General features: G+C 50.8%; 2 protein-coding genes across 2 annotated transcripts; one reads left to right on the plus strand and one right to left on the minus strand.

The window, feature by feature from the left end:
- Nucleotides 1–4,699: 4,699 nt before the first annotated feature.
- Nucleotides 4,700–19,514, minus strand: UBQLN4 (ubiquilin 4). Its single transcript, XM_037882961.2, has 11 exons — nt 19,319–19,514; nt 16,941–17,092; nt 13,537–13,754; nt 12,857–13,119; nt 11,265–11,423; nt 10,551–10,776; nt 9,729–9,868; nt 8,875–8,958; nt 8,363–8,478; nt 7,505–7,682; nt 4,700–5,750 (listed from the first exon to the last, which is right to left on the minus strand). The coding sequence occupies exons 1-11, from the start codon at nt 19,475–19,477 to the stop codon at nt 5,598–5,600; spliced, it is 1,848 nt and encodes a 615-aa protein (XP_037738889.1). The 5' UTR covers nt 19,478–19,514; the 3' UTR covers nt 4,700–5,597.
- A 2,506-nt stretch (nt 19,515–22,020) lies between these two features.
- Nucleotides 22,021–26,408, plus strand: LAMTOR2 (late endosomal/lysosomal adaptor, MAPK and MTOR activator 2). The gene is made up of 5 exons (XM_007064588.4): nt 22,021–22,153; nt 23,363–23,455; nt 24,446–24,608; nt 25,435–25,524; nt 26,119–26,408. Exons 1-5 carry the CDS (start codon nt 22,140–22,142, stop codon nt 26,173–26,175), a joined length of 417 nt encoding a protein of 138 aa, XP_007064650.2. The 5' UTR covers nt 22,021–22,139; the 3' UTR covers nt 26,176–26,408.
- Nucleotides 26,409–26,770: the final 362 nt, after the last annotated feature.

Genomic DNA, 26,770 nt, shown 5'->3' on the forward strand with positions numbered 1-26,770 from the left:
ATTTAGGCTTGGGGGACCGGGGGGAGGGGGAAGGCAGGGGAGAAGGAGGGAGGGCTGTCCTCCAAAAAAAGGGAGAAATGTGGGGGACTGAAAAAAAAAACTAAACTAAACTAAACATTTCAGTTAAAAACTGAAATAAAAGTCATTTACATCAGACAATTCCATCAAACATTTCATATGAAACTGGATGGATTTCCCAGGAAATTTGTGTTTCATTCAGAAAGTTCTTTTGCTGAAAACACTTACCATTTTTTGATGCAACTTCTAGTTTTCAACCTCTCTCTGAAATAGCTGGAAATACGCTTATTTACATCAGCTGAGAATCCGGCTTCAGGCAACTGGATTAGTAGCATGATAGATCTGATCAGGTTTAGCAACCCTCATGTTCCCAACACACAAACAACTTTAGGGAAATTCTCTTTGTATTAAGTATAATCAGGTTTAAGGGAATTAAATCTATTTACCTGAGTAAAGTCTGATGGGCACTAATAACAGAACTCAGGGCAGCAGGCAGCATTTTAGGATCTGCTCCTATGGGAAGGAAAAATACGAAGAACGTAATTGTTCCTTTAAAGAAAGGCCCCTAGAATAGCACATTATTGAGTGTTAAGGCTGATCCTAGCTCCCTTGAGTGGCTTAGGTCTTACTAAAAAGCTCCCTTCTTCAAAGCAGCCGCCTTGAAAGCATCAGCTAATTAAAGGTGAGGACCACACTGGCTTCTCTAGAGAGAACAGGTGCGGCTGCTGTGTCTTAGCGACCTCGCCTGTCCTCAGATTGTCAGCAAGACCCAAATATAGAACACACGTGCTTAGCAATAGCTCTTGCTCCATTGATAAGCCATGCGTTATACACGATCCCAGGGACTGGGAAGGGATCAGACTAGGGGCCCCTCGGATCCGTGCCTCTCTGCATCCTCTTCCCAGCTGTGGGATCCTGGGCTAGTAGCCTCTCTTAGGCTCAGTCTGGTCCCTAGTGCAAAAACATCCACGCCCCCAAGGAGCTCCTTTGTCGGGCAGGCTCAGCAGAGGACCAGGACGGAACGGACCACGGAACTGAAATCCCTTCTCATCTCAGAGAGGTCACGGGTAAGATACGCTGGCATGGGGGGAAACTTTCATTACCACTGCCTGGGCCATCCCTGCCCTGTGGGTAGAGGGGATGGTTCTCAGCTACACTCATGCATCAATAGGGCCTAAAAGTAGGGGAAAATTGGCCCAGAATCCCCCCTGCACAGGGGTGCCTTCAGGGGCGGTAGAGATGCTCTGCACCCTCCCTGCTCCCAGGGTGCATTGCACTGCAGCTAGTTCTGCTTCCCAGAGACCACAGAGGACCAGAACATGTTAAGTTTCAAGGAGGGCCCTGCAGAGGCCATGAATCTGAGCGTGCAAAGGTGGCGTGACATAACCATCCTTCCCCTGCACTCTGTTCCTGCCCAAACACGCGAACAGAGAATACAGCCCACACAGTCTCCAGGGCTCCTCCCCAACCCCAGCACCCGGACACGCCTGCGTTACTGTGCACCCTGGCTTAGACTGCTGCACGCGCTAACCTGACAAGCGCAGTCCAGCATAGAGGAAACCTGTTGGCCAGTCTCGACCGACCACGGCTGCCAAAGGCCAACCTTTGCGTTGCTGAAGGGACAACACAACCTTCAAGCCAAGTAACACAAACACACGGTGCAGTGGCGGTGCTGTTGTGCTGGACAAACAAAGGCACCTGCTGAGCAGCAGGAAGTGGAGCGCAGGGGATGGAAGCCTTGCCAAAGTAGCCACCAGAAAGCGTAAAGCTGGTAAACGAACACAGGACGCAAACAGGGGCTGCAAAGGGAGATAGCGAGCCGCCCTATTATCTGTATTTTAGCAGCTTGGATGCTGGGCCAGCAACGAGTGAGTGATGACTTCCTGCTGATGTGATGGCAGATTTTGCAGTCAGGGAGAGATGAGAGATTTGTTTTCTGCTTAAACCAGCAAAGAGCTATCAAGGACTGCCTGGGCGGTGGAGATTGAACCCCTGGGAAAGTGGGACAGATCGCTGGCTTGGGACATAGGAGGGCTCTGTTAGAGAAAAATTCTACGAGCTCCAGCCTACAGCCGGTCAAAAAGTTGTCCTGTAGCAATGTTTTTTGCCAGTGGAAAACAATAATTTTGTCCAAACAGAAGTGTGTGCAGGAAACATTTTCAATTAAATGTTTGAGGTTTTCCTAAAGAACGTTCAACCAAAACGGTTTTCAACCAAAACATTTCAACCAAAAATAATAGTCATTTTTGTCTAAATTATTGCATCCGAGGGGCGGTGGGGGGGATAGACCTGTTTCCCAATCAGCTGTGCTATAGACACATGTGGTTTCTACACAGCTCGAGCCCCAGCTATGTCTCTGCTTACCAGAGACCACCCACCCTGCCCTGTAGCATTCAGAGACAACTGGTGGTCAGACAAAAAAAAAAAAAAAAAAAAACACAGAGTAAATATATTGCCCCCACTTCATTCCTAACTCGCTGGCCCCTCCACACAATGCCCCACATAGAACTCAATTTATCTGTCTAAAAATGATACAAAGCTAGGCTTGACCCTGCCGGAATTTGGATCTATGCTTACAGACGGCCTAGGGATTTCAGGACACCAAGACCTTAACCATTCAGATTCTAGACTACTGCAGCTGTACCAGGGCAAAACCCTTGTGTAGACACGATGTACATAAGTACAGCTTAGCGTGGTAAACTAGGGAGAGACCGAGACTGATGTTGGCAGCTGGACCAGGGACAATTAGGGCTTTTGGCTTTAACTGGATAAGCAAGTAGCAGAACCATCTGGTTAAAGAGATTAGCAGCGAAACATTTAAGAGTGCTAACACGTAATCATTAGGCTTCAGAATCAACACCACCAATGGCGATGCTCAGGGGCAGCTCACACCTCTGTTTCAGGCTGTCTGCAGATGCACAAGGATGTGGCTGCAGAGGCTTAAGGCAATCTTTGGCTCTATAAAAATAGGGACTAATTTGTTTTTAAGAGTGGTCCATGTCTGGAGCAAGAGAGAGATTCTGCAGCACACACTTCGCTGCTTCTAATCACCCACCTGAAACTAGATGAATTTAAGTTCCCTCCAAACCCCCTTATCCTCTCATCCAATTTATCTTGCCACCCCACTCTCCTTCCTCAAATCCTGCAGGCATATGCTCCTTTGCAACTGCTGGTTCAAGCAGAGAGGATGTAAACCCCGCGCTGAGTGATCAGAGCTCCCTGCAGGTAAAAGTCCTGCCTTGCCCCAGGAAGTCTGCCCCATTCCTAGGCTAAATCGCTGGCAGAGTAGAAAATCCCTCCAAGGACTGTGCAGACAGCCTTCCAAGCTAATGCACAGCTGCTAAGGGGGCTGATCAAAAGTATTATCAGAACCCTCCTATCCTCACCTTCCTGTGCATAATATCACCACCTTGCCTTTAATATAGCACTATTATCCATAGATCTCCAAGCTAATTTACACGTGGGGAAACCGAGGCAGAGGGGCTGAAATGGTTTGCCCAAAGTCACCCAGCAGACCTTTGGCAGAACCAGGATTAGAACCTAGGCCTCCTAAATCCCAGTCCACACTGCCTCCATATTACACATGCTGTGGCAAAAGAGGCAGCGTCTCTGTCGCCATCACACCCGCAACCTCCTTTTCCCTCTCTCTCCTTCTCTCCCAGCAGCCACTGCCCCAGCTACACTCTGACAAAAGGACGTAGGATGCTCTCATCAGACTAACGGAGATGGACTCGCCTGGAATGGTTTAATAGAAACAAAGGAATCAGGAAAGCTCAGGATCACTCACCATCCCGCACCCCCCCAAAAGAGAGCTGACTTGATACATGTCCACCACCAAATATGAAGCCATGGGCAAGTGCCCGGGCTAACATCTGAACAGCTGGAGGCCAAGTCAACAGTCTGTGATCAATCACAACACAGCCCAGTGGGTTGCTTTGAGATCCTGAGGTGTATTCATCTGTGTATGGAACTGACCGACAACCCGTACTCTTCAGGATCGCCTCAGCCCTGGAGGACGCTAGACAAGAGAGGCACTCGTTGGGTGGTGGTTCTGCTTCCTACCAGAAGTTCTGACCCACAGCCCATTGAAGTTAGCGGCAAGAGTGCCGCTGGCCTTTGGTGAGCTTTGGATCCAGTCAATGGAGGGAGGTGGTAAAATTAAACCTGCTAGAGAGGAGATGCTGACGAGGTCTTTGTGCCTGTCCTACACACTCTCAAAACTCTAAGTACAGGGGAGGTTTCTAACAAGTCACCCCAGCATCTGACATTAGTGAAGTTGCTGGCATGGGTTTCCTGGTGCATCTCGGCCAGCATCAAAAAGCTCCTCACCACAACTAAAGCAAGGTTGCCCCAAAAGGCAGGCCGACGGTCATGCAAAACCCATCATCATCTCAGGGACAAAATCTGATCGCCTGCAGGTCACTCAAGGACCACAGGGTCCCAAAGGGTAACAGCGGCCATCCAGAAAGGTATGTGGAGCAAAGAGAGACAAATGGTTGTGTGCATTTCTTTTTGTTTTTCAATAAGAGTGGTATGCAAATGTAGATGCAAATAAGATAGCTGCATTGGCTCCTGGAAAGCTACCCCGCTGGTCCTCAGGAGGGTGGAGTCATCGTGAGGTTTGAGCACCCCTGAACTAGAGAGCAGACATACAAACACAGAAGAATGAGGCCTTCCAACATTTTCCAGTGGAGGGAAAGATCTTTGTTAATTTTTTTCTTTCAATTTTGCTTTTACACTTTCAAAAACCAGACAGCAGAGACACAAGAGCCACCCCGCCTCCACCCCCGCCCCCCCCCCGGCAAGGCTACAGTGCGAGAGAACTGTAATGCTTGGGCAGAAAACTGCTTCTCGAAAGCTCCCCTTGGCAGGGTACACTACTTCCAAAACTTGGGTTGAAAACAATAAAATAAAATAAGACGATGGATCTGATTCTCAATCACATCAAGGCACGTTTACACCACTCTGGCAGCGGGGGGGGAGGGGGGAGGGCTTCAAAGCAAATGTAATTTACACTCAGTGTTAAGTCCCCCTTTACACACTTCCATAGTGGAGTAAATGAAAATCCCACCCAGTGCGTCTGATGGGAATATTTGAAGACAAATGACATCAGAAATATCCAAGTCATTTCAGTTCCTCTTTTGATTCATTCCTGATAAGATGCTGGGGAGAAAAACTCAGCCTAGGTTTAAATATTTGCCTGGAAGGAGGAATAATGTACAGTTAAAATCAAGCTACTCAAACACAATCATTCAGGTAAGTAACTAGAAGTATCACCTCTACCATCTAGAGAGAGAAGAGTGTCTGAGATACAGAGGGCATATTTAGGAAAAATACACATCTGAAGTCTCTGTGGCCACTTGCTGAGAATCGGGGTCCACACACAAGCCAGTTAAAGAGCATTTCAACATGAAATCTTAACTTAGTAGGAATGTCGGGGTGAAGCTGTATCATTTTTGTTTGTTTTAAATACATGGACAGCTGTCAGAGGATATGAAAATGATGGTGGGTCTTCCTGAAAGGCCCCTGTGTGTGGGTGTTGGTGGGTGTTTGATGACTGTGGGACAGCATGACTGAGTTTAAGAAGGCTGGGAGCCCAACAGTCTCTCAATAGCTGCGTTGATGTCCCCACCGGTGGCGATGAGCGCTTGGAGGTTAGCCTCGCGGTTAATGAAGCCCATAGCGTTCAGCTGCTCCAGCTGCTGTTGGAATCGCACTTCGGGGCTCTGCACCTGCCAGGGGAAGGGAATCAAAGATCTTAGATTGGGCCAGATGCCCAGCTGGTGTAAACGGGAGTAGCTCCATTGAAGTCAAGGTGCCAGCTCTCAAGAGTAGCTCAAATGAAGGCAATGGAGTTGTACTCAAGCTGAGGATCCTGTCCAGTTAAAATCTATTAAGAATTGAGAGAGGTTTGTATGACCCCCATCACTGCAGTGTACCAGTACCTTGGTAGATGCAGGCGTATATACGGTCAAACCCTTTCCTGTGGGTAGCAAACCCTTGGTCATTATTTGATGCTTTTCATTAGAGGATCTCAAAGCACTCTGGCAGAGGCGAGTTTGCCCCACCACCCCAATCCATCCTCGAGGCACAGAGAGAGGAAATGACTCGCCCATGGTGCCTGTGTGGCAGAACTGGGAGGAGAACCCAGGTCTCCCGAATTCCAGGCTGGTGCCTGAGTCACCAGGCCAAGTTCCTCCCCACGATCATGCTGTGTAATCGTCACATGCTAAAATCTCTTCGCTCCAGCTGAAATACAGCCATTCCTGGGCTGGCACGTTTCATAGGGCACGGTGTTGGATGGGGAATACCATGCCCAAGAAAACCTTGCTGTGGGCACTCGCAGTCTCCAGTTGGGATGTGACCAGCAACACCCCCGATTCATGTAAAAGATGGCACAGTATGAGCCGTTTTCAGAAAGGTGGCACCGTGCCTCCTAGCACGACACTGTGGTGTTGAGCAGTGTGGCCTAGTGGATAGGGCATGGGAATGGGGCTCAGGTGACTTGGGTGCTTTTCCAGGATCTGCCACGCACTTGCTGGGTGACCCTGGACAAACTGCCCCTCTCCGTGCCTCAGGTTCCCCATCTATAAAATGGGGAAAGTGATCCTGACCTGTTTTGTGAAATGCTTTGAGATCTATGGCTGATAAGAGCTAGGGAACATAAGAATTGCCATACTGGGTCAGACCAAAGGCCAATCTAGCCCAATATCCTGTTTTCTGACAGTGGCCAATGCCAGGTGCCCCAGAGGGAGTGAACAGAACAGGTAATCATCAAGTGATCCATCCCCCATCACTCTTTCCCAGCTTCTGGCAAACAGAGGCTAGGGACACCATCCCTGCCCATCCTGGTTAATAGCTATTAATGGACCTATCCTCCATGAGCTTATCTAGTTCTTTTTTGAACCCTGCTATAGTCTTGGCCTTCACAACATCCTCTGGCAAGGAGTTCCATACGTCAACTGTGCATTGCGTGAAGAAATACTTCCTTTTGTTTGTTTTAAACCTGCTGCCTATTCATTTCATTTGATTACCCCTAGTTCTTGTGTTACAAGAAGGAGCAAATAGCACTTCCTTATTTAGTTTCTCCACACCAGGCATGATTGTATAGACCTCTGTCTTATGCCCCGTTAGTCGTCTCTTTTCCAAGCTGGAAAGTCCCTGTGTGATTAATCACTCCTCATACGGACGCCGTTCCACACCCCTAATAATTTTTGTTACCCTTTTCTGAACCTTTTCCAATTCCAATACAACTTTTTTGAGATGGGGCGACCACCTCTGCACGCAGTATTCAAGGGACTATTATTGGGTCAATGTTCACAGGGAGTATTGCAGTTTGGCTCCTAATCTCCTACAATATTTATCATGCAGCTTGCCGTAATGGGCTGAACTAATGACCACCTGGCTTATGACAACAGCCTTGATGATCATATGGTACTGGGAGAATCCCCGCTGCATGGATACAACCAGGTTGCGCATTACGTACTTGAGAGTTTCCTCCGGCCAAGAGTTGGATCATCTGCTGCATGAGCTGCTGTTGCGGGTTACTGCCCCCTGCTGGAGAGGCACTGGCAGGCGTCGAAGTGGAGGATATGGGGTTCTCTGGGATTGTGCTTCCTCCTGCGGAGGGTGGGGGAATTCGAGGCATTCCAAAGGAACCGAGGCTGAGAAAGAAATCAGAATGCTCGCTGCAGGAGATGCTACAAGGTTGCCCCTGCCTGTCTCTCTGGGATTGCATGGTACAAGCGTTCTAGTAATGGGGTGTGGAGCCTTTTCTAAGTCGCCAGTTCGAATCTAGCCAAGGGCAGGAGCAACTGGCTGCCATTACCATGGGACAGCTGTTCCATGGCCTCTGTGAAATGACCCAGTTGGTCCCAGTCCTGGTCCTATTGAGCAGGTACCTACATCACTAGACCATGAAGAACTGGGATTATCAGGTTCCCTTGCTGGCATCTGGGCGGAGGACAAGAACTAAAGGGGTTGTGAAGACTGAACTCCCCCCTCACCCACACAGGGAATCCTCACCCTAGGGCAGGACTAAGGGGTGCTGGCAGGATTATTTACCCCGATGTACCTATCCGTCTCCAGGGCTGTGCATCTCAAACCTTTCCCCAGTGCTAAATTCGGGCGATATTAAGTACTCTGTACTGCAGATCAGAAGGGGGCTCTTGTAATTCCTTGAGGAGAGCAGCAGGGGGAGTGTGAGCAGGCAGAAGGAAAAGCTAATTCGCCAGAGGCTGCACACAGCTGTGCTGGAAAGTAGCTGGGGATTTGCCAGGGCTCTCCCAAGGCAGACCTGCACTACAGGTTTTGCAGGTCTGAGTCTGATCTAAGGACTCCTTACCTTGGCACTAGTCCCGGGGCCTCCGTTTGCAGCGTCTGGAGTCCCTGCTGGATCTGGAGGAGTGCCTGCATGGCTCGGGGGTTCGTCAGGATTGAGAGGGAGTCTGGGTTCTGCATCTGGGAAACAAGGAAGGTAAAATTCAACTGTTACCAAAGATCCAGAGTTTCCTTCAGTCAAAGATCTGCATTAGAGGCAGGAGGGCCCTGGCCAGACAAAGCCCTTTAAACATGAGCCCTAGGGATCATCATCCAATGGGACACAGTGGCATCTAGTAGCTACAGCAAGAGAGTGGATTCCTGGATCTATTTCTCCTTCAGCTCTCTATGCCTTAGTTGCATCACCTACCAAGGCAAAGTCTCTGTTCTTTCAGCATCACAGCCCAGCCCGAATAGGACTGTGCACTTCCTGCGAGCCTTTGAATGAAGGACCAAAGGCTTTCCCTGCTGCGAAACCCATGGGACAGTTCTGGACTGAAGGATGGCCAGCGCAGAGCAAGGGACAGGACTCCTTACCTGCTGCAGAAAGACAGGGAGCTGAAGCCGTAGCTGCTCCTGAAGCTGCGGGTTTCCGGCAAAGAGCGGGACATTTACCATCATCTGCCAGGAGACAGCACACACAGCATGAGTCGATGGGGTTATTAAACTGTCTTCCTGGCCTAGTTCCATAGAACACGTTAACTAGGTCCTTAACACCCCTTGCCACCGGTGGCTTTGGTATGTTCCACTTCCAACAGGAATTGACAGACAGCCTGATCCTGCCTTTAGAGATGAATGGGAGCAGCAGCCAGCAGAAAGGGTGGGAGTGTTTTTCAGTGAAGACCCCGCGCGGTTCCTTTAGAGAGGACTGCACGGCTCCGGGGTGCTGAGATGCACAGCCTTCCCCACCCCCACCCTAATCCAAATCCAAATGCAGGCCAGCATGGCAGCCACCGGAAGCCGTCACCCAGAAGAGCTGGAGGCTCTCAAGCCAGGTGCGTCTGACTCCCAATAGCCACTAGCACAGGCTGACCCCACCTTTGCTGGCAGTCTGAGCAGAGGGGCTGAGTACTGAATGGGCCACGGGAATCTGAATTCCCCCTCTCATCCCACCCAGGTCAGGAAGACAGCGCAGTCAGGCTGGTGCCTGCCCTCCCTCTGTCCGGGTTGTACACACTGTGTGGCTATGCAGAAGACTTTGCTCGTCTGGGATCTCAGTCCCGTGGTTGGGCTCATGCTACTAAGAAGCATAACAGAGCTCTGAGCCTGGTCTATCAGAATTCTGCTTCTTTAAAATGAGCAGCACCTCATGCTATGGTGACAGAACGTCCACGTCCGTGCTAGGACCCAAGGCTTGTATCTGACAGAGGAAGATGCTGCTATATTTTTACCTGTGCTGCGAAGTCTGGGTTCTGGGAGAGAGTCTGCATCATACTGCGCATGTAAGGGGCAGAGATCATGTTCTGCATCAGCTGGGGGTTCTCCGAAATCTGCTGCAGGAGGCCTTGCATCTCTGGGCTGTTAAACATCCCTGCAGCAATACGGGAGAGAGCAAAACTTACAAGCCTGACCGCAGCTACACAGGAGCTAAAATCAAACGCGAAGCACAGAGAAGATGGAGGCCGTGTCTGAATTTAGCATTGGTAGAAGGTGGAACACACAGCAACACTGAGCAATCTTGATGTTCATTTCTCACCAGCTGGTCTTCGTAAGAGAAAGGGTCAGAGGGTAAGTCAACACATGCTTCTGACGATTTGAGATTTTCCAGTGGGACATGGGGATGTCAATGCTGGAGAGGAAATCCAGCAGAGTAGCGGTTAACCCTTTTCAGGCCGGGTAAGTAAATAAACCAGGGATGGGCTAGACCAATACATGGAAATACCCTCATCTTAAACAGCAGCAGCCCAGGGAGACTACAAATCCCAGAATTCAATGCTCCATCTTGAGCAGCCAGGCAGGGAGTACTTTGTCTCCATGGCCTCCCCCTAGAGCTGCTCATCCTGTGCACATGGAGAACCCCAATGCACTGAGCTCCCAATGCAGCCCTTGGTCAGGCACATGAGGAATAACCCATTCTAGTTTGCCACAGGGCCAGAATGGCCAATCTGATTAATTCAGCAGCTACAGAAACATACAAATGCTGGAAGTAATCTGATGCCATCTACATCTGACTGGTTTGTTCCGTCACCAGCACCTTGCTCCTGGGTACGTACCAGTCCCCAGGTTGGCAGCGTTGATCCCAAAGGGATTGGATACAGTGGGTGTGCTTTGGGTTGTTGTTGATCCGGTACTCCCTTCGCTGCTGGGTACCTGGGCTTGGGAGGCAGGTGGCGTGGGGCTCCAGGGGTTGGGTAAAGGCTCTCTATTTTCCGTCCGTAAAGGCTGGGAGCTCGAACTGTCGGAGTTCCCAGCCAAGGATGAGAAAGGATTGTTGCCAAACTAGAAAGAGAGAGATCACTGAATCAGACACTGTAAAGGAGAGGATCAGACTAAACCCACCAGCGCACAAGAATACCAGGCTCTTATATAGCACTTTTCACCAGCAGAGCCCAAAGCGTTTCACAATCTTTAATGCGTTCAGCCTCACAGGGCAGTGCTATTCTACTCGGTTTTCCCTGAGGCACAAAGAGGCTAAGTGATTTGTCCAAGGTCATACACGGAGTCTGTGGCAAGCAGGGAACTGAACCCGGGTTTCTCAAGTCTTAGGCTAGTGCCTTAACCACCCTGCCTCTTCTGCAGGTGCCGGTGGAAAACACGGAGCACAGATCATATTCACCAGGACTTGCAACACCCTCTGTGCAGTTTCCCTGTTGAGGAATCTGCCCCAGACCACACAGACAGTTGGACAAAATAGCTCTACCACCACCTGCAGACAGGGGGGATAAGACCCACCAATCTACCCCAACTGGAGCAGGAGTGCGTCATACCTGCTCCCTAGCTGCGCTAAACATGGGCTCCTGGATGTCAGTGTACATCCGGCGCAGGGCATTGTATCCTCCTGGGATGCTCTCTAGGTTACTCAAAGCTCGGTCCTGGTTCCGCATCATCTCCTGCATCATGGCGGGGTTGCGGGCCAATTCCATTGTCTGGGGGAAAGAGAAGAATTTGGGGGAGATCAGGCCTGTTTACACCACAAAAGAGTCCAGTGAATTGAACTACGGGTGGCACAGCCCCCAGCAGTACCCCACTGTTTTACATCCAAGCACTGAAAAAAATAAGTCTTGATCTCCTGGAAGAAAAGCATAAATAAACCCATTTTACAGACAGAGAGCGGAAATCATTTGTCCAAGATAATGCACAGCAAGGGAAGAGAACCCAGGATCTTAGCCCCTCAAGTTTCCTGCTATCACTGCTAAGCTATGATGCCTTGGTTTTTTTACTATCTCAATTCAGCTGGTTAGGATCATGTAGTTTCTATGCAAGATCAAGTCACCTGCACGAACACCTGGCTAACATCCTTGGGATGGACTGCATTTGGAAACTGTCCAAGGATTGACGAGAAGATAATTCCCTCACATTTCAGTAAAAATAAAATCATCTTGTGGCTCCAGACCTCCAACAGGTCCTCCAGATCTCCCCAGAAAGGCAGAACCTATCTGAAAGTCCTGCTCCAACTCAAAGAACCAAAGCACAGATCATTCACAAGACGATTTAGTCCAACTAACACAGTGACAATTCACTGGGAGTTTGGGAGCTAAGAATTGGTTAGCGTGGCCCAAGCAGGGGTAAGACTAGGAGTAACAGATTGAAACTGGGCATAGAAAACATCGGGCCGAATACCAAGAAACATTTGCTGACAATGAGATCTCTTCTTCTCCCAAGGGACATGATGAAAGTCTTGCCGCTTGCCGTATTTAAAACTAGAGTTCTCGTTGCTTCCTGGTGCTCCCGTCTGACTCCATCTGTTGTCTCTTGTCTAATACTTAGATTGTCTTTTGGTCTGTGCTTGTGCAGCACCTAGGATCAGAGGATTCTGATACAGGACTGGGGCTTGTAGGCACTACGGTAATAAAATAATGAAATGAGCTGCCCTGAAGAACACACTGTAGAGAACAATCCTACACTGGCAGTGGGAGATGGACCATGAGATCTTTCTCTGCCATCTCTAATTCCTATGGAAAGCAACGCCTTTTGCTTCTGGTCCCTGCAATAGAACAGGGGCCAGTGTCCCTTCTATAGTGTACCTTGGGCAGCTCTGAAGATCCTTTTTGCCTCTATGCATGTGGTCTATTCAGCAGCACTGACACAGGTAGAAAGATTGGAAGCACATGGGTGTATGACTGTGGTTCACACAACATGCATGAGTTTACACACAGACTGCTGTGTGTCTGGGAGGACTCTGCAGCAGGTAGATAAAGAATCTGATCTCTGAATCAACTGGATCTGGACTCCACTCACTCCCTTTACAGAACAGACACCGATGCAGAGGGACCAAAGAGAAGCAAGAAGCTGGGGAGTCCGTGCTGATGATCTCAGAGGCACCTGAAACAGGCTCCCAGGTGTAAACTCTCTCACCCACCTGTCTCATGAGCTCGGGGTTGTTCAGCATGTGGCTTATCTCAGGGTTTCGTTCCATCAGCTGCTGCATCTGGGGATTGGCCATGATCATCTGTCTCATGAGGTCGGGGTTGGACATCATGTTCTGCACAAGGGGGTTCTCCATAATCTGAGAGAGCATCTCCGGGTTGGACATCAGCTGCCGCTGCATCTGCTGCTGGAGCTCCATGAAATTGGCGGAACCCATCCCGAGGCTGCCGAGCCCAGTGACGCCACCAAAGCCAGCTGGAGAGGGAACAAGACATGGAGAGAGACGCATGCCAGTTAATGCAGTTATCTGCAACCGGAAAGAAAGGGGGTGGAGAGGGGGTTGGCTGAATTCTATCCACTGCAACCCAATGATACTTCATTGCTAATACCACCACCTTCCAGTTCTGTAACAGCCGGATCTGACAGAAAGCTTCTTATCCACAGACCTCCAGGTGCTTTACAAAGGAGGGCAGTACTGTTAGCTCCATTTTACAGATGGGGACACTGAGGCACAGAGTGGAGAAGTGACTTGCCCAAGGTCACCCAGCAAGTGGCAGACTCAAGAATAGGATCCAGAAGTCCTAACGCCTGGCCCCATTCCTTTAACCACTGGGCAACTCTCCCTTCACAGAATAGGCACTGGGATGCCAAGAAACCAAAGTTGTCACCTACAGAGGATGGATGCAGCGTTGCTGGGTGCTCCATCTCCGGCACCTGCCGCGGTCCCTGCTCCGCTGCTCCGCCTGCTGCTGCTCCCAGTGTCAGAGAGGGCGCTGCTGGAGGTGGAAGGCTGAGGCGGCGCAGCGGGAGAGGAAGGGGTTGTAGTGGGGACGGCGGTGGCAGCAGGAGCGGCAGGGGCAGGGGTAGAAGCAGCTGCAGGATCTTGAACCCTACAAAAAAAAAAAAAAGCAGGTCACAGCTGGGGCTCAGTAATCTAAATAGCGCCACCTGCAGCTCATAAGAGGAACTTCGGAATAGCCATGTCAGATCAATGGGACATCTGCTCTGGATGCTTCCATCCAGCCCTGTGTGTGTTCTTTCAAATCCCCCCCCCCGCATCCCCAGCTGGTGACAAGGCGTCTGCAATGATCTACAACATCCCTGGCCAGTGTAATGGAGGCACTAGTCTTATTCTGAATGAAGTCTAACGCCTTCTTGAATCATGCTAAGCTATTGGCCTCAATAATACCCAGCAGCAGTTCATTCCAAGCAGGAAAAGCCTCCTACTGCCTCATTGGAAACCTCAGCACGTTAAACCATGCTTACTGCAAGGGGTAAATAATAATCATTTGCTTTTCTGTAATGCCTTCCATCTGCAGATCCAACTTGAACTGGTAGCTTAGAACCATGATTTTTTTCCCCACGTTTCTCTTTTTAAACTCCCCTGGAGTGTTTACAACCCCAACATTATTGGGCTAGTGCATGAGAGGTTTCAACTGACAGTGGATTACAAACAAGCATAATTAACTCATCTTCATTCTCCAAGCTAGGCAAAAGCAAATATGTCACTGACGTTAATTTTAAAAATCATTTCAGATTCAATAACTGAAGTCTTTATCAATGAAAGAATTTGTTTTTTAGCATATATATACTGAACTCTGTTTTGTTTTTTGATTGCTAAATAGATACAGTCAACTTACACTGTCTGATTTTCTCTTAAACGTACTATGCTGGTTAAAATCAACTGAAGATAACTACAGCCCCCATCCTGCAAATGTGACAGCCACCATCTTGGCTGACACTCCAGGGACTGAACCAGGGACCAGCAGAGCTAACAGCATGAGCTGCTAAAGCTCTGTAAAAATGGGGCTGTAACAAGCCATATCCTCTGTGGACTGGCACAAACGGGTACCTGAAACATACACTCAGCAGTGAATTACACAAACACTTATACAAGCTTACGCTCAAATAAATTGGTTAGTCTCTAAGGTGCCACAAGTACTCCTTTTCTTTTTACTTATACACGTGTTTAACTTTAAGCACATGAGCGATCCTTCTGAAGTCAAGGCTACGGTTAAGATGCACAAAGTGTTTGCAGGGCTACAGTTATAACTACAAGATTAGGGGGAAAGGGTTCACTACTGCTTGGGCTTTAACTTTGCGCATTTGACAGGGCTCAGTGTCTGGTTTCCCCTCTTTGTTTGGGTCTTTAACAGCAGCAGGAGAAAGAAACATCTTTTAAAATAGGAAAATCTACAAAGGCACAAAAATCAACACGGGGATGCAGGGCCAAACTTGAAACTACTTTGAACTTTCTTCAATTGACTAGATTTCCAGCTGCTGCAATCTTTGCGCTTTAACAAGGTATGCTGGAAAGTGACTCAATCATGTGGATGTCAAATGATGCCACTTGAGCTGAGCAAACATGAATGCAGATTTTTAAGACAAAAATATTCTGGGAACATCTGAGAATGGGGGAGGGGACTGATCAGACCAGGAAAAAGTAATCTGGACTCATCCCCCTTCTAGAGATCAGAGGCTTGAAGCTTGCAGAGATAGCCATTCTCTTTTAAAGAATGCCAAACTGGCCAGCTACTTAGAGATAAACTATCTGTAGAGTCCTTCTTCACACAGCCCTCCAAAAGCTCCCTGTGCTGCCATCTACCTCTGTTTATTAGGCATCTCATTTCCTGCCACTCAAACAAAAGCACTGGAACAGAGGGGGCTTAGCCAGCTGTTATAAGACACTGGATTCAGAGACCTAGCAGAACCAGACCTAGATGCATAACTCCCCAGGTAGCAAGCTCAAGGCTGCTGGGAGGGTAGGAACTGTCAGATGTGTGTTTTTAAACTGGTACAGAGCACCTTTTAATCCCCAAGCACTTTACAGAGTCATCTGACTGCTGCTGGAAATCAGCCCTCACTCAGAGGGAGGCAAGGCAGGGTAGGAAGCAAAGCGGATGGGAAATAGGAAGTTTAAAAAAAAAAAAGGAAGAGGGGTAGTTGGATAGAGATCACTTGATCCTCTCTGCACAGGAAGAAGCTGTAATGTTTGCAATAAGCACTATAGCACCTTTACCAATGACCATCACACAGAATAAAATGAATGACACTGGCCAGATGTTTACTGTTCCCTCTGAAATAGTTTGTGAGCACTGCAAAGACAGCAGTAAACAGCATCAACCTACCACTCTACACAGAAATGCAGAATTTAGCATATGGTCCTTTGCAATGGCTGACAATACCCATGCTTCTTTAAAAAAAACACTGATCTTTAATAAGCCAGTGAGCAAGGACTCCCAAGGGGGCAATGCAGCTTCACAAAGAGACGCAGCCCTGTTTGTTCACCAGCACACGGCTGCTCAGGCAGCAATGGGAACCCACAAAATTGTTGCGAAGGGCATTTAGAAAGCAAAACCAAGTGTTCACATCGACAATGCAGCAACTGCTCTTGGAACCATTTGACATCTAGGACATTTACTTAAGTTTCATCTGGTGGCATCTGATATGTTGATTTTCAGATGTGTTTCTTAGCTGCCCGAACTATGTACTGTGGTTAAAGCTTTGTACTCACTGCATTTCTTTCATCAACAGATTTCAAAGCACTTGAGACTGCACGAACTAAAGGTCAAGGAACAGGAGTCAGGAGAGCTGGGGTCTGGTCCTTGGCATCAACGCTGACACTATGTCTGGCTTTAGGAAAGTCACTTAACCTCTGTCAGTCTCTCCATCTGTAAAACGGGGGTGATACCTACTTGCCTGGGACGGCGCAAGCATTAACTAACACTTGTAAATCGTAAATTCTCTTCAAATGTAAAGTTCTACATGATAATTATAGTGACGAAAGCTCAAACCCCAAGTAGCAGGAATAACCATTCTGCAGATGGTTAAAATGAGGCAAAAATAGGTTAAATGACTGACACTCAGTGTCACAAAGGCGAACAGAACCCAGGAGTCCTAATCCCAGTTCCCCTTCTCTAAACATAAGATCAAGCACCACCACAGAGCCAGAAATTGAACCCAGGAGTTCTGACTCCTGGTACCCTGCTTTAGCCACTGGACAAAACACTGCCTTTCTAACATACTTTCTTCACAAAGTAAGTTTCTGACAGCAGCAGGAAGGAATGATTTCTTACTTCTGTGGGGTCTTAATGACCAAATGCACAGTCAGCCCGTCTTTGATCCCGTGTTGATTCAAAGTGTCTCCATCCTTCAGGATCTTTCCAGCAAAGATCAGAACCAGCTGATCCTGTTTGGCTTTAAACCTCCTGGAAATCTCTTCTTTGAACTAGAAAACAGACAACAAGACGATATAAGAACATAAGAACAGACACACTGGGTCATACCAATGGTCCATCTAGCCTGTATCGCGTCTTCTGACAGCCGCCGATGCCAGATACTTCAGAGAGAATGAACAGAACAGGGCAATTATCAAGTGATCCATCCCCTTCGTCCACTCCCAGCTTCTGGCAGTTAGTGTCTGAGGACACAGAGCATGGGGTTGCATCCCTGACCATCTTGACTAATAGCCATTGATGGACCTATCCTCCAGGAACGTATCTAATTCTTTTTGCAGGCAAAGGACTGAACGCAGAGATTTTAAAATGTCTAAGTGTCTGCCGCAGAACATCACACTCACTACACAGCCACTACCAACAGCTGACATATCTATAGAGTCTCTGCCTGAGCTATTTAACAGGAACAAGAATCCTGTATCCACCTGGGAAGTGCAACTCAAGTTTGGGGAAGAGGCAGGGAGGGAGCCACAGCGCAATTACCTCAAACAGAAACGAGGGCTGACAAAGCTAGACCAGTTGTCCCTTTTTGATCTCATCCAAAGACACTGTTTATCCTCTGAATGTCTACAACTTTTTTGTCTGTCTGCTCATTTGAATTTCATAAAGGGAAACCCAGCTCTTGAGTGATTTTAAAACAGGTCTAGAAACCAGAGAACAATTCTGCAATAGCCAGGGGAAACAGACTAAATGGTCTTTCCTAGGTCTAACTTCTATCATCATATTCCTTTTCAGCATGCCATATCGTAGAACACTAGCTGACAACTACTCTTTGGGACGGAGTGGGATTATCCCTTGCAATGAGAACTGCATGGCTAATGCCCAGCCAGCGGGCATTCCCCAGCTTTGCTTTTTGGTAGCCACAGACCATGGGGGAAGACTTTGCAAGGGAAAGCATTGTTCTCAAAATTCAAAAAGCCAGCTGCACTGCACTGGTGCCCAGCCCCTGAGCTCAACTCCTGCAAACATTCAGCTCTGAAGCCTGAGGCCACCCAAGGCACACAGCTAAAAACACGTCCCTCATACCCTCCTCTGAATTCCACATTCACTAAATGCCTTGTTTGTACTGAGGGGCGGCTAGGAATTGAATGTGGGGAAGTGGAGGTCTCAAAGGGACCAGAATTGTCTAATTCTAACACCGAGGACTCTGCTACAGTCATCATATCCACTACACCGTAAGCTCAGCTGCCATATCCTACACCAGCATCCAACCAAGCGTTGCCACGGCCTCTGCTACCACAAGCAGCACCAAGGATACTTTGCCCTGGTGGCCATGACCACATGTTTCTGCAATACCAGATGTTCCTTTTAAATCCCTTCACAACCTGCTCTTCCGTGCCCTAAAACCCTGTCCGCCCCAGTCCCACCGGAACCCCAGCCACTCTCCTCCCAACCTCACTGCCCAGCCCAGGGTTCCCCACCCTGCCCAAGTTGCGATTCCACGCTGGGCCCTGGGTCCCACTCAGTGGGCCTTGCTGGCTCCCAGATTACAAGCACCCACAACCCATGTCTCAGTCCATCCCCTTCTCTCCCATCCACCTACCCAAACCCCTCCACATCCAGCCCCCCCCAACCTCCCCTCCAGATCCAGCCCCCCCCCAACCTCCCCTCCACTCCAGATCCAGCCCCCCCCAATCTCCCCTCCACTCCAGATCCAGCCCCCCCCAATCTCCCCTCCACTCCAGATCCAGCCCCCCCCAATCTCCCCTCCACTCCAGATCCAGCCCCCCCCAATCTCCCCTCCACTCCAGATCCAGCCCCCCCCAATCTCCCCTCCACTCCAGATCCAGCCCCCCCAATCTCCCCTCCACTCCAGATCCAGCCCCCCCAATCTCCCCTCCACTCCAGATCCAGCCCCCCCCAACCGCCCCACTCCAGATCCAGCACCCCTAACCTTCCCTCCACACCATACCCAGCCCCCCAACCTCCCCACTCCAGATCCAGGCCCCTTGACCCCCCAACCTCCCCCCCACTCCAGATCCCGCCCCCCACCCATCAGCCCTTTCACTTTCTCCCAAATGCTCCCCAGGTTCACACGCCCCGGGCCCTTCACCCCGCGCCCCGCCCCCGGCCTCACGCCCACCCCGGCTCCTTCGCCCGCCCGCCCGCAGCCCCCCCAGCGCCCGGCCCAGGGCCCGGCCCAGCCCCACTTCCCGCCCGCAGCCCCCGGCCCGGCCCGGCCCCCTCCCGCAGCCCCCGGCCCCACCCCCCGGCCTCACCTCCCGCACGGAGGCGCCGTCCCCGATGACGATCTCCTCCTTGTCCTTGGGGGTCTTCACCGTGACCCGGATGAGGAGCCCCCCGGGCCCGGGGCCGCCCAGCTCCGCCTCGCCCTCCCCGCCGGGGCCCGGGCCGCCGCCGCCGCTCAGCTCCGCCATCTTCGCCGCCCGCCCCGCCAGCCAGCCCAGCCAGCCTGGGGGCAGCCGGCGTGGGGAGAGCGGCGCCCGGCCGCTGCGGGGGAGAGAGCCCGGCTCGCAGCGCCCCCAGCCGGCCCGGCGGGGAACTGCAGCCCGGGGAGCGGAGGCGGGCGAGGGGGAGACCGGCCTCCACCGGCGGGAGGGGATCCGGGGGGTGGGGGCAACAGGGGAGCGGGAGCCCCACGCGGGAGGTGGACCGGGGAGGAAACTTGCAGGGCTGGGCGAGCCGCGGGAGTTCGGACCGGAGTGGCAGCTGCTGGGCTGAGACTCCCGGTGCAGGGCGGGGGAGGGTAACCGGGGCGGGGGTGGGGTAGGCTCGTGGCATTCTTTCCTTCCGGTTCCGATTCTGACCGCCGGCAGGGCAGATGGGGTGATGCCCCTTTCACAGGAGAAGCTCGGAAAGTCGGGATCAGAGGGTTGCCTGGCAGCTAGGGACAGGGGGCTGCTGGAACAATTTGTAGAGCTGGCGGGGGGGCTGAGAGCCACTGAACCAAACTGCAAACCCTGTATGTGATGGAAACCACTTCAAGCCAGGGGGTGGGGCATCACCTCCAGCAGCCAGCCCCCCTGGTTCCAGCACCTAGGGCTAGGGACGGAGTGTCGGGATCAGCGGGTTCCGTGGCAGCTGGGGGTGGAGTGTCGGGATCAGAGGGTTCCGTGGCAGCTGGGGGTGGAGTGTCGGGATCAGAGGGTTCCGTGGCAGCTGGGGACGGAGTGTCGAGATCAGAGGGTTCCCTGGCAGCTGGGGGTGGAGTGTCGGGATCAGAGGGTTCCGTGGCAGCTGGGGTGGAGTGTCGGGATCAGAGGGTTCCCTGGCAGCTGGGGGTGGAGTGTCGGGATCAGCGGGTTCCCTGGCAGCTGGGGGTGGAGTGTCGGGAACAGAGGGTTCCGTGGCAGCTGGGGGTGGAGTGTCGGGATCAGAGGGTTCCGTGGTAGCTGGGGATGGAGTGTCGGGATCAGAGGGTTCCGTGGCAGCTGGGGACGGAGTGTCGGGATCAGAGGGTTCCGTGGCAGCTGGGGGTGGAGTGTCGGGATCAGAGGGTTCCGTGGCAGCTGGGGGTGGAGTGTCGGGATCAGAGGGTTCCCTGGCAGCTGGGGGTGGAGTGTCGGGATCAGAGGGTTCCGTGGCAGCTGGGGGTGGAGTGTCGGGATCAGAGGGTTCCGTGGCAGCTGGGGACGGAGTGTCGAGATCAGAGGGTTCCCTGGCAGCTGAGGGTGGAGTGTCGGGATCAGAGGGTTCCGTGGTAGCTGGGGGTGGAGTGTCGAGATCAGAGGGTTCCCTGGCAGCTGGGGGTGGAGTGTCGGGATCAGAGGGTTCCGTGGCAGCTGGGGTGGAGTGTCGGGATCAGAGGGTTCCGTGGTAGCTGGGGATGGAGTGTCGGGATCAGAGGGTTCCGTGGCAGCTGGGGTGGAGTGTCGGGATCAGAGGGTTCCGTGGCAGCTGGGGACGGAGTGTCGGGATCAGAGGATTCCGTGGCAGCTGGGGGTGGAGTGTTGGGATCAGAGGGTTCCGTGGCAGCTGGGGATCGAATGTCGGGATCAGAGGGTTCCGTGGCAGCTGGGGGTGGAGTGTCGGGATCAGAGGGTTCCGTGGTAGCTGGGGGTGGAGTGTCGGGATCAGAGGGTTCCGTGGTAGCTGGGGGTGGAGTGTCGGGATCAGAGGGTTCCGTGGCAGCTGGGGGTGGAGTGTCGGGATCAGAGGGTTCCGTGGCAGCTGGGGGTGGAGTGTCGGGATCAGAGGGTTCCCTGGCAGCTGGGGGTGGAGTGTCGGGATCAGAGGGTTCCCTGGCAGCTGGGGGTGGAGTGTCGGGATCAGAGGGTTCCGTGGCAGCTGGTAAGGAACAGATAGGAAGCGACAGTTCTGACTGATAGCTGCGAATAGGCATCTGGCATGAGAAGGAAAAGTGTGAATGAAGTGTGGTGAGAGCCCTGTCTATACCACAGCGTCCATTTCCAGCGCTGCGCGGGTGGTTAATTATGGCTGTGCAGTCTGCTGTTGTGGGTAAGGCCTGGTGATATCAGCAAGGGATAGCATTTTATTATTATTATTATTCAAGTTCCAACCCATAAGTTTGCTGAGACGGCAACAAAAACACAGAGAGAAATACAAGTTGCCCTTTTGGATATGTCTACCATAGCAAAATTGGTTCCAATATTTCAGTAACTGCAACAATGGGGCTGTTAGCCTGGGGCTGAGCAGCAGGTAAAGACAAGGGCCCAGCTGTTTCTTCTAAAGTGTGTATCTATCTAAGGTACTTATATGGCCCATTAGTCCCCATTACCTTAGTATCTGAGTCCCTCCCAATTTACAGTGTATTTATTCTGTAAATAACCCTCTGTAAGGTAGGGAAGTGCAGTTGTCCCCAGTTTTTACACATGGGGAACTGAGGCATAGAAAGATTAAATGATTTGCCTAAGGTCACACAGGAAGTCTATGGCAGAGCAGGGACTCCCCAAGTCCCACTCTAATTAGCTGTAAAGCCCATCAGAGGGAGGGTTCAAAGGCTCCTCCCACATACCCACACTAGTTTGCTGTTGCAGAGGAACTATAAAAAGCCTTGCTGTGAGGTGCTCCCATGGAAGCTAAAGCAGAAGAAGAGTGATTGTAGTATTCTGATAGAAAATGAGTCTCTTAATGTAAGTTGCAGTGTGAATGACTTAATTAGTTATTTGATTCTTGATTTTAGGGGGTACCTGTGCTACAAATGTAGTTATATTGTGGGTACAATGTTGTTAAAGCAGAGTTTGTGTGAAGCTAGTTCTCCTTCCCCCTGCCCCAATCCCCTGATATTCAGCACTCTCAATTGGCGGCAGACTTTGTCAAAGTGGCTAGCTTCTGCTGGGATACTTATAGCTAGACTTATTTAAGTCTTTGGGGCACTACAGCATTGATCCTGCTCCACGATTGGAGCTCTGATGTGTTACTGTAACGTGTGTGTGCCTGTGTCCAGCCCAGCTGAGTGCTTCTATTTTTTAAAAAAGAAAAAAGTCATGATTTGGGTATAAAATGGGATGTGTGCTCCTCTGGAAACCTGAAGAAGGGTCACTGCGTTTTCATTGTCCCCCTGTGATCATGGTTGTGGACTGAAAACTGCTGTATCTACCTTTTTGCAAGAATTGTGACCGTCCGTAACCTGCTGCCTCATAGACTGATAGGTGCCCTTGCATAGATCCAGAATTCTCTGCTGTTAAAAAGGTGTGGTGCTAAGAAGACAAAAGTTGTAACTGTTTCCCAGTTAACTCATCCAGCCACCTAGGCTTTTCTTCCACTGGTCCCACAGGATTTTGGGGTACCTGCGGTGGTAGTGGGGACAGTTATAAACTGATGGGACAGCAGTAGGGAAAATGACATGGATGAGGCAGCAGTGTCCCCCCCCACCCCCCCCAAATGATCAAAATCATGAGTCAGCCCCCCCCAAAAGCCATGAGATTGGCTTAAGCACAAGCGCTTCCAAAAATAACATGTATTTGCTTTTTTTCTGTGTCTTTAGATGTCATGCTTGTAAGCTTTTCTTTGCAACTGCAATGTTGCCAAACTGTAGGGTTTTTATTAAATCATAAGCCTCTCCATATTTGGTGTCTGACTTAAAGTGAAAGCTCCTGGAGTCACGTGAGAATCACACATAGATATGGATCTCAGGGTTTTGGCGTTGTGTAACATACAAAGAGAAATTACACAGGCAATCTGTGTGAATGAAATGCCATGTCCTTCACATGGGCCTGAATATGCAAAATAACTGGAAAGGAACTACAATTCCCAGCATGCTCTGGGCTGAGGTTCCCCACATGAGTTGATCAGCTGATGGGGAAGCAGGATCTCTGAGCTGTGTGTTTCCACCCCTGCAGGGAGGAGAGAGGGTCTGTTGCTACCATGCTGCGCCCCAAGGCCCTTACCCAGGTCCTGAGCCAGGCCAACACTGGAGGGGTCCAGAGCACCCTGTGAGTATAAAGGTGTTTGGGGGAGGAGTGTGGGGTGGCTGGGTATGGGTCAGGGAGCCCTTGCCCTAAAGTATTGTGGCCAGATCAGTGTTCCCGTTAAGGATTAGTGCCCCCGGGTGCAAATGGTCTTCCCCATCTCCTCCTCTCCGCCCCCCCCCCGCCCCCCCCACACACACTCGGTGCTCAGTTAGGAACAGGGACATCTCAGTGTCCCCCCCACACCCAAGGAATTGTGCAGTACAGCCTATCTGAAAGAAGTGGGGAGGAGGGGGCAGCCCAGTGCACCCCAATAAAGAATACTCATCCCCCCACCAAAAGGCATTGTGGGGAGGGGACTTGCGGAACAGATTACTAGTATTCTCCCTGTTGAGGGACACCGTATCGTTGCATGACAATAGTCTGTGTTCCTTGTTTAGGCCAGCCATGCTGGGAGTTTGCATGGAGGCAGCTACACCAGTGCAAAGACGTGGGAGTGGGTAACAGTGGGATCCGGGTAAATATGGTGTCTAATACGCCCCTTCCCACTGTAGACAGGGCTGGAGTTTGAGGGCGGGCCCAGCTCCAACAACATGAGAACTTGGAGTGGGGAATCCAGAGCATTGCACAAGTTCTGTGGCTGTATCCACTAGATGGTAAAATGGTCCATTCCCCCTTGACCCCCCTCTTCCTAGTAGCTGCACCCATGGAAAAAGAGCACCCCTGCTAGGGAGGAAAGATGGTTTGGTGGATAAAGGAAAAGCTCTGCCATTGCCTCCCCCATCTGACCTTGGGCATGTCACTTCACCTTGAGCCTCAGATTCCTTCTCATAAAATGAGGATGAGACCTGCCTCGGAGGGGGTGTCAGGAGGGTCAGTGCATGATCTGTCTGATTGGCTACTAAGGCGATGGAGCATCATAGAAACCCCTATGAATAAAGTCCATGCCTAAGCAGAAGTGGTGTAAAGCCCTGTGGGCGTTTAGCTCAAATTCTCTTCCTCTCTCCTTCGTAGGCTTCTGAACAACGAGGGGTCTCTGCTCGCATATTCTGGTTATGGAGACACAGATGCCAGGGTCACAGCGGCCATTGCCAGTAACATTTGGGTAGCCTATGACAAGAACGGTCATCAGGCTTTCAACGAGGACAATCTGAAATTCATCCTTATGGACTGCATGGTACGTTGCGCGGGGTGGGGAAAGAGGGCGGGAGGAATGGTGCAAGGGCTGTATTCCCATAGGGAGGATGAGTTTCTCAGCAGGACTGGAGGAACACTGCTGCAGGTCCCTGCTCTTCCCAGTTTAACCCATAGATCCCTAAAACAAGGGTGGAGTTGGAACAGAAGACTACAGACTCCTGTTCCCAGCTCTGCCACCGACTCCCATTGGGCAACTGCCTCTTTCTGCCTCAGTTTCCCCACGTGTAAAATTAGGCTAATAGCTGCATCGTGGGGTGGGGTGGCGGTTGCTTAGATCTTCCTATAATGGAAGGGGCTATAGGAATGCAAGTATCTAAAGCCAAAACGTTAAGAAGGTTGCCATTCCCACCCCCACACAGTTGAAAGGGCTTATTTCAGAGCAAATGCCTTGCTTTTTAAGAATGACCTAGACTTTCAAGTGTGACTGGACAGTCCAATTGGATAACATTGTACAATTGTTTTGACCACCTTGTGCAGGGCAGTAGGAACATAGTACCTAGCTCTGAAGCAGCACCCTAGCATCAGTAGATCTCTCGGCAATTCAGTCTCCAGTCTTACGAAAATCTTGGAAAATCGAGGCTCAGAAATGAGGCGACTTTCCGAGGTCACCCAGTAGGCCAGGGGCAGAACTGGGAAGAGAATCCAGGTCCCCAGTGTCTTGACTGTAAGAGCAGAAGGTCAAAATGTCCATTCTAAGGCACCCCCGGACACTGGGACATGGGGTGTTAGGGCAGAATTCTGCAAACCTCTCAATCAAATGCTTTTTTTTTTTTACCCCATCTTGTCCCTCCTCCCCCCCTTTGCAGGAGGGCCGTGTTGCTATCACCCGGGTGGCGAATCTCTTGCTGTGCATGTATGCAAAAGAGACGGTTGGATTTGGGATGCTGAAAGCCAAGGTGATGCTGAGCTGACAGATCACATTTGAGGGGAGGGCGGGGGCCGCTGGTAGCAGGCTCTGTAGCTGCAGTTTGAAAAGTGGTTTAGTCAACTCCGCATAGGATGAGCGGATCTCTAACTGATGTTGGGGAAGGGGGGGGGAGTTTGTAGAATGGCATTTGGGGGTGGAACCTAGATGAAGTTTTGGGGAACCAAAAAGCCTCATTCTCACTTTACCCAAAGGGCCCCTTAACCCTATCCTAGCAAAGGAGGAGCCTAAAATTGGGCATAAATTACACTTACATTTTAAGGCCTCTCTAAACTTCCAGAGTTTAGAGAAGGTGGGATCCATGCTGTACAGCATAGATTTTGTAGGCCGTTACAAAGTCTATGTGACTTCAGGGTAGGGCCTGGGTTGTCTTTACTGTTTGTACAGCACCCAGCAGTCCCAATTCTGTGCCCACAGGCAGGCTGTTTGCCTCAGTTTCTCCGCTGTAAAATTACGATAATATTTCACGGCCTCTGAGCAGTTCGGCTGTAGTCAAGGCTGAGTGTGGCTTATTGCCCGTTCACTAGTGCTCGTCTCACTGTGCGGTATAATACTCTGTTCACAGGCCCAGGCCCTTGTCCAGTATCTGGAAGAACCTCTCACGCAAGTGGCAGCATCCTGAACAAGCGACAGAGGGGCAGAGCGGAGGATGAATGAGGCTGTCGCAGCTCCAGGGCAAAGAACCCTTCCCCCAAAAGCTCTTATAACGGAGAATCGGGGAAGTGGGCTTGTGAATGGTTCCATGGGCAATCCAGGCATTGGCATCACACTGAAAACTACCTGACAGCAGTGGAGGGCACTTGGGGCCTTTTTTTATATATAGTTAAAAAGAAAAATAAAATGGAGTATTTAACACTTGAGTCCCGTCTTGCCTCTTTCAGATGAGGAAGGGGCTGGAGACTTTCATCCTAGGGCTTGTCTACACTTGAAACACTACAGCTACGCCGATGGGCAGGATTCTCCTGTCGTCATAGCGGTCTGTCGACCTGGCGCTGACCATACACCAGGGGTTAGGTTGGCTTAATTACATCACTCGGGGTGCAGCTGAGTTGACTTAATTTTTTAGTGTAGACCAGGCTCGAGAGGTTAAAAAGAGGTGGAAAGGGGTGTGTGTGGAGGGGGTGATTAGGACAAGGAGAGGTGCATGGGTCTGTACTAGAGCTGGCTGAGGAACAGGTCTCCTGTCCTGTGACTTTCAAAACTTTCCCATCGCAAAT

The sequence above is a fragment of the Chelonia mydas genome, chromosome 24, assembly GCF_015237465.2.
Source record: "Chelonia mydas isolate rCheMyd1 chromosome 24, rCheMyd1.pri.v2, whole genome shotgun sequence".
NCBI classification, from domain to species: domain Eukaryota; kingdom Metazoa; phylum Chordata; order Testudines; family Cheloniidae; genus Chelonia; species Chelonia mydas.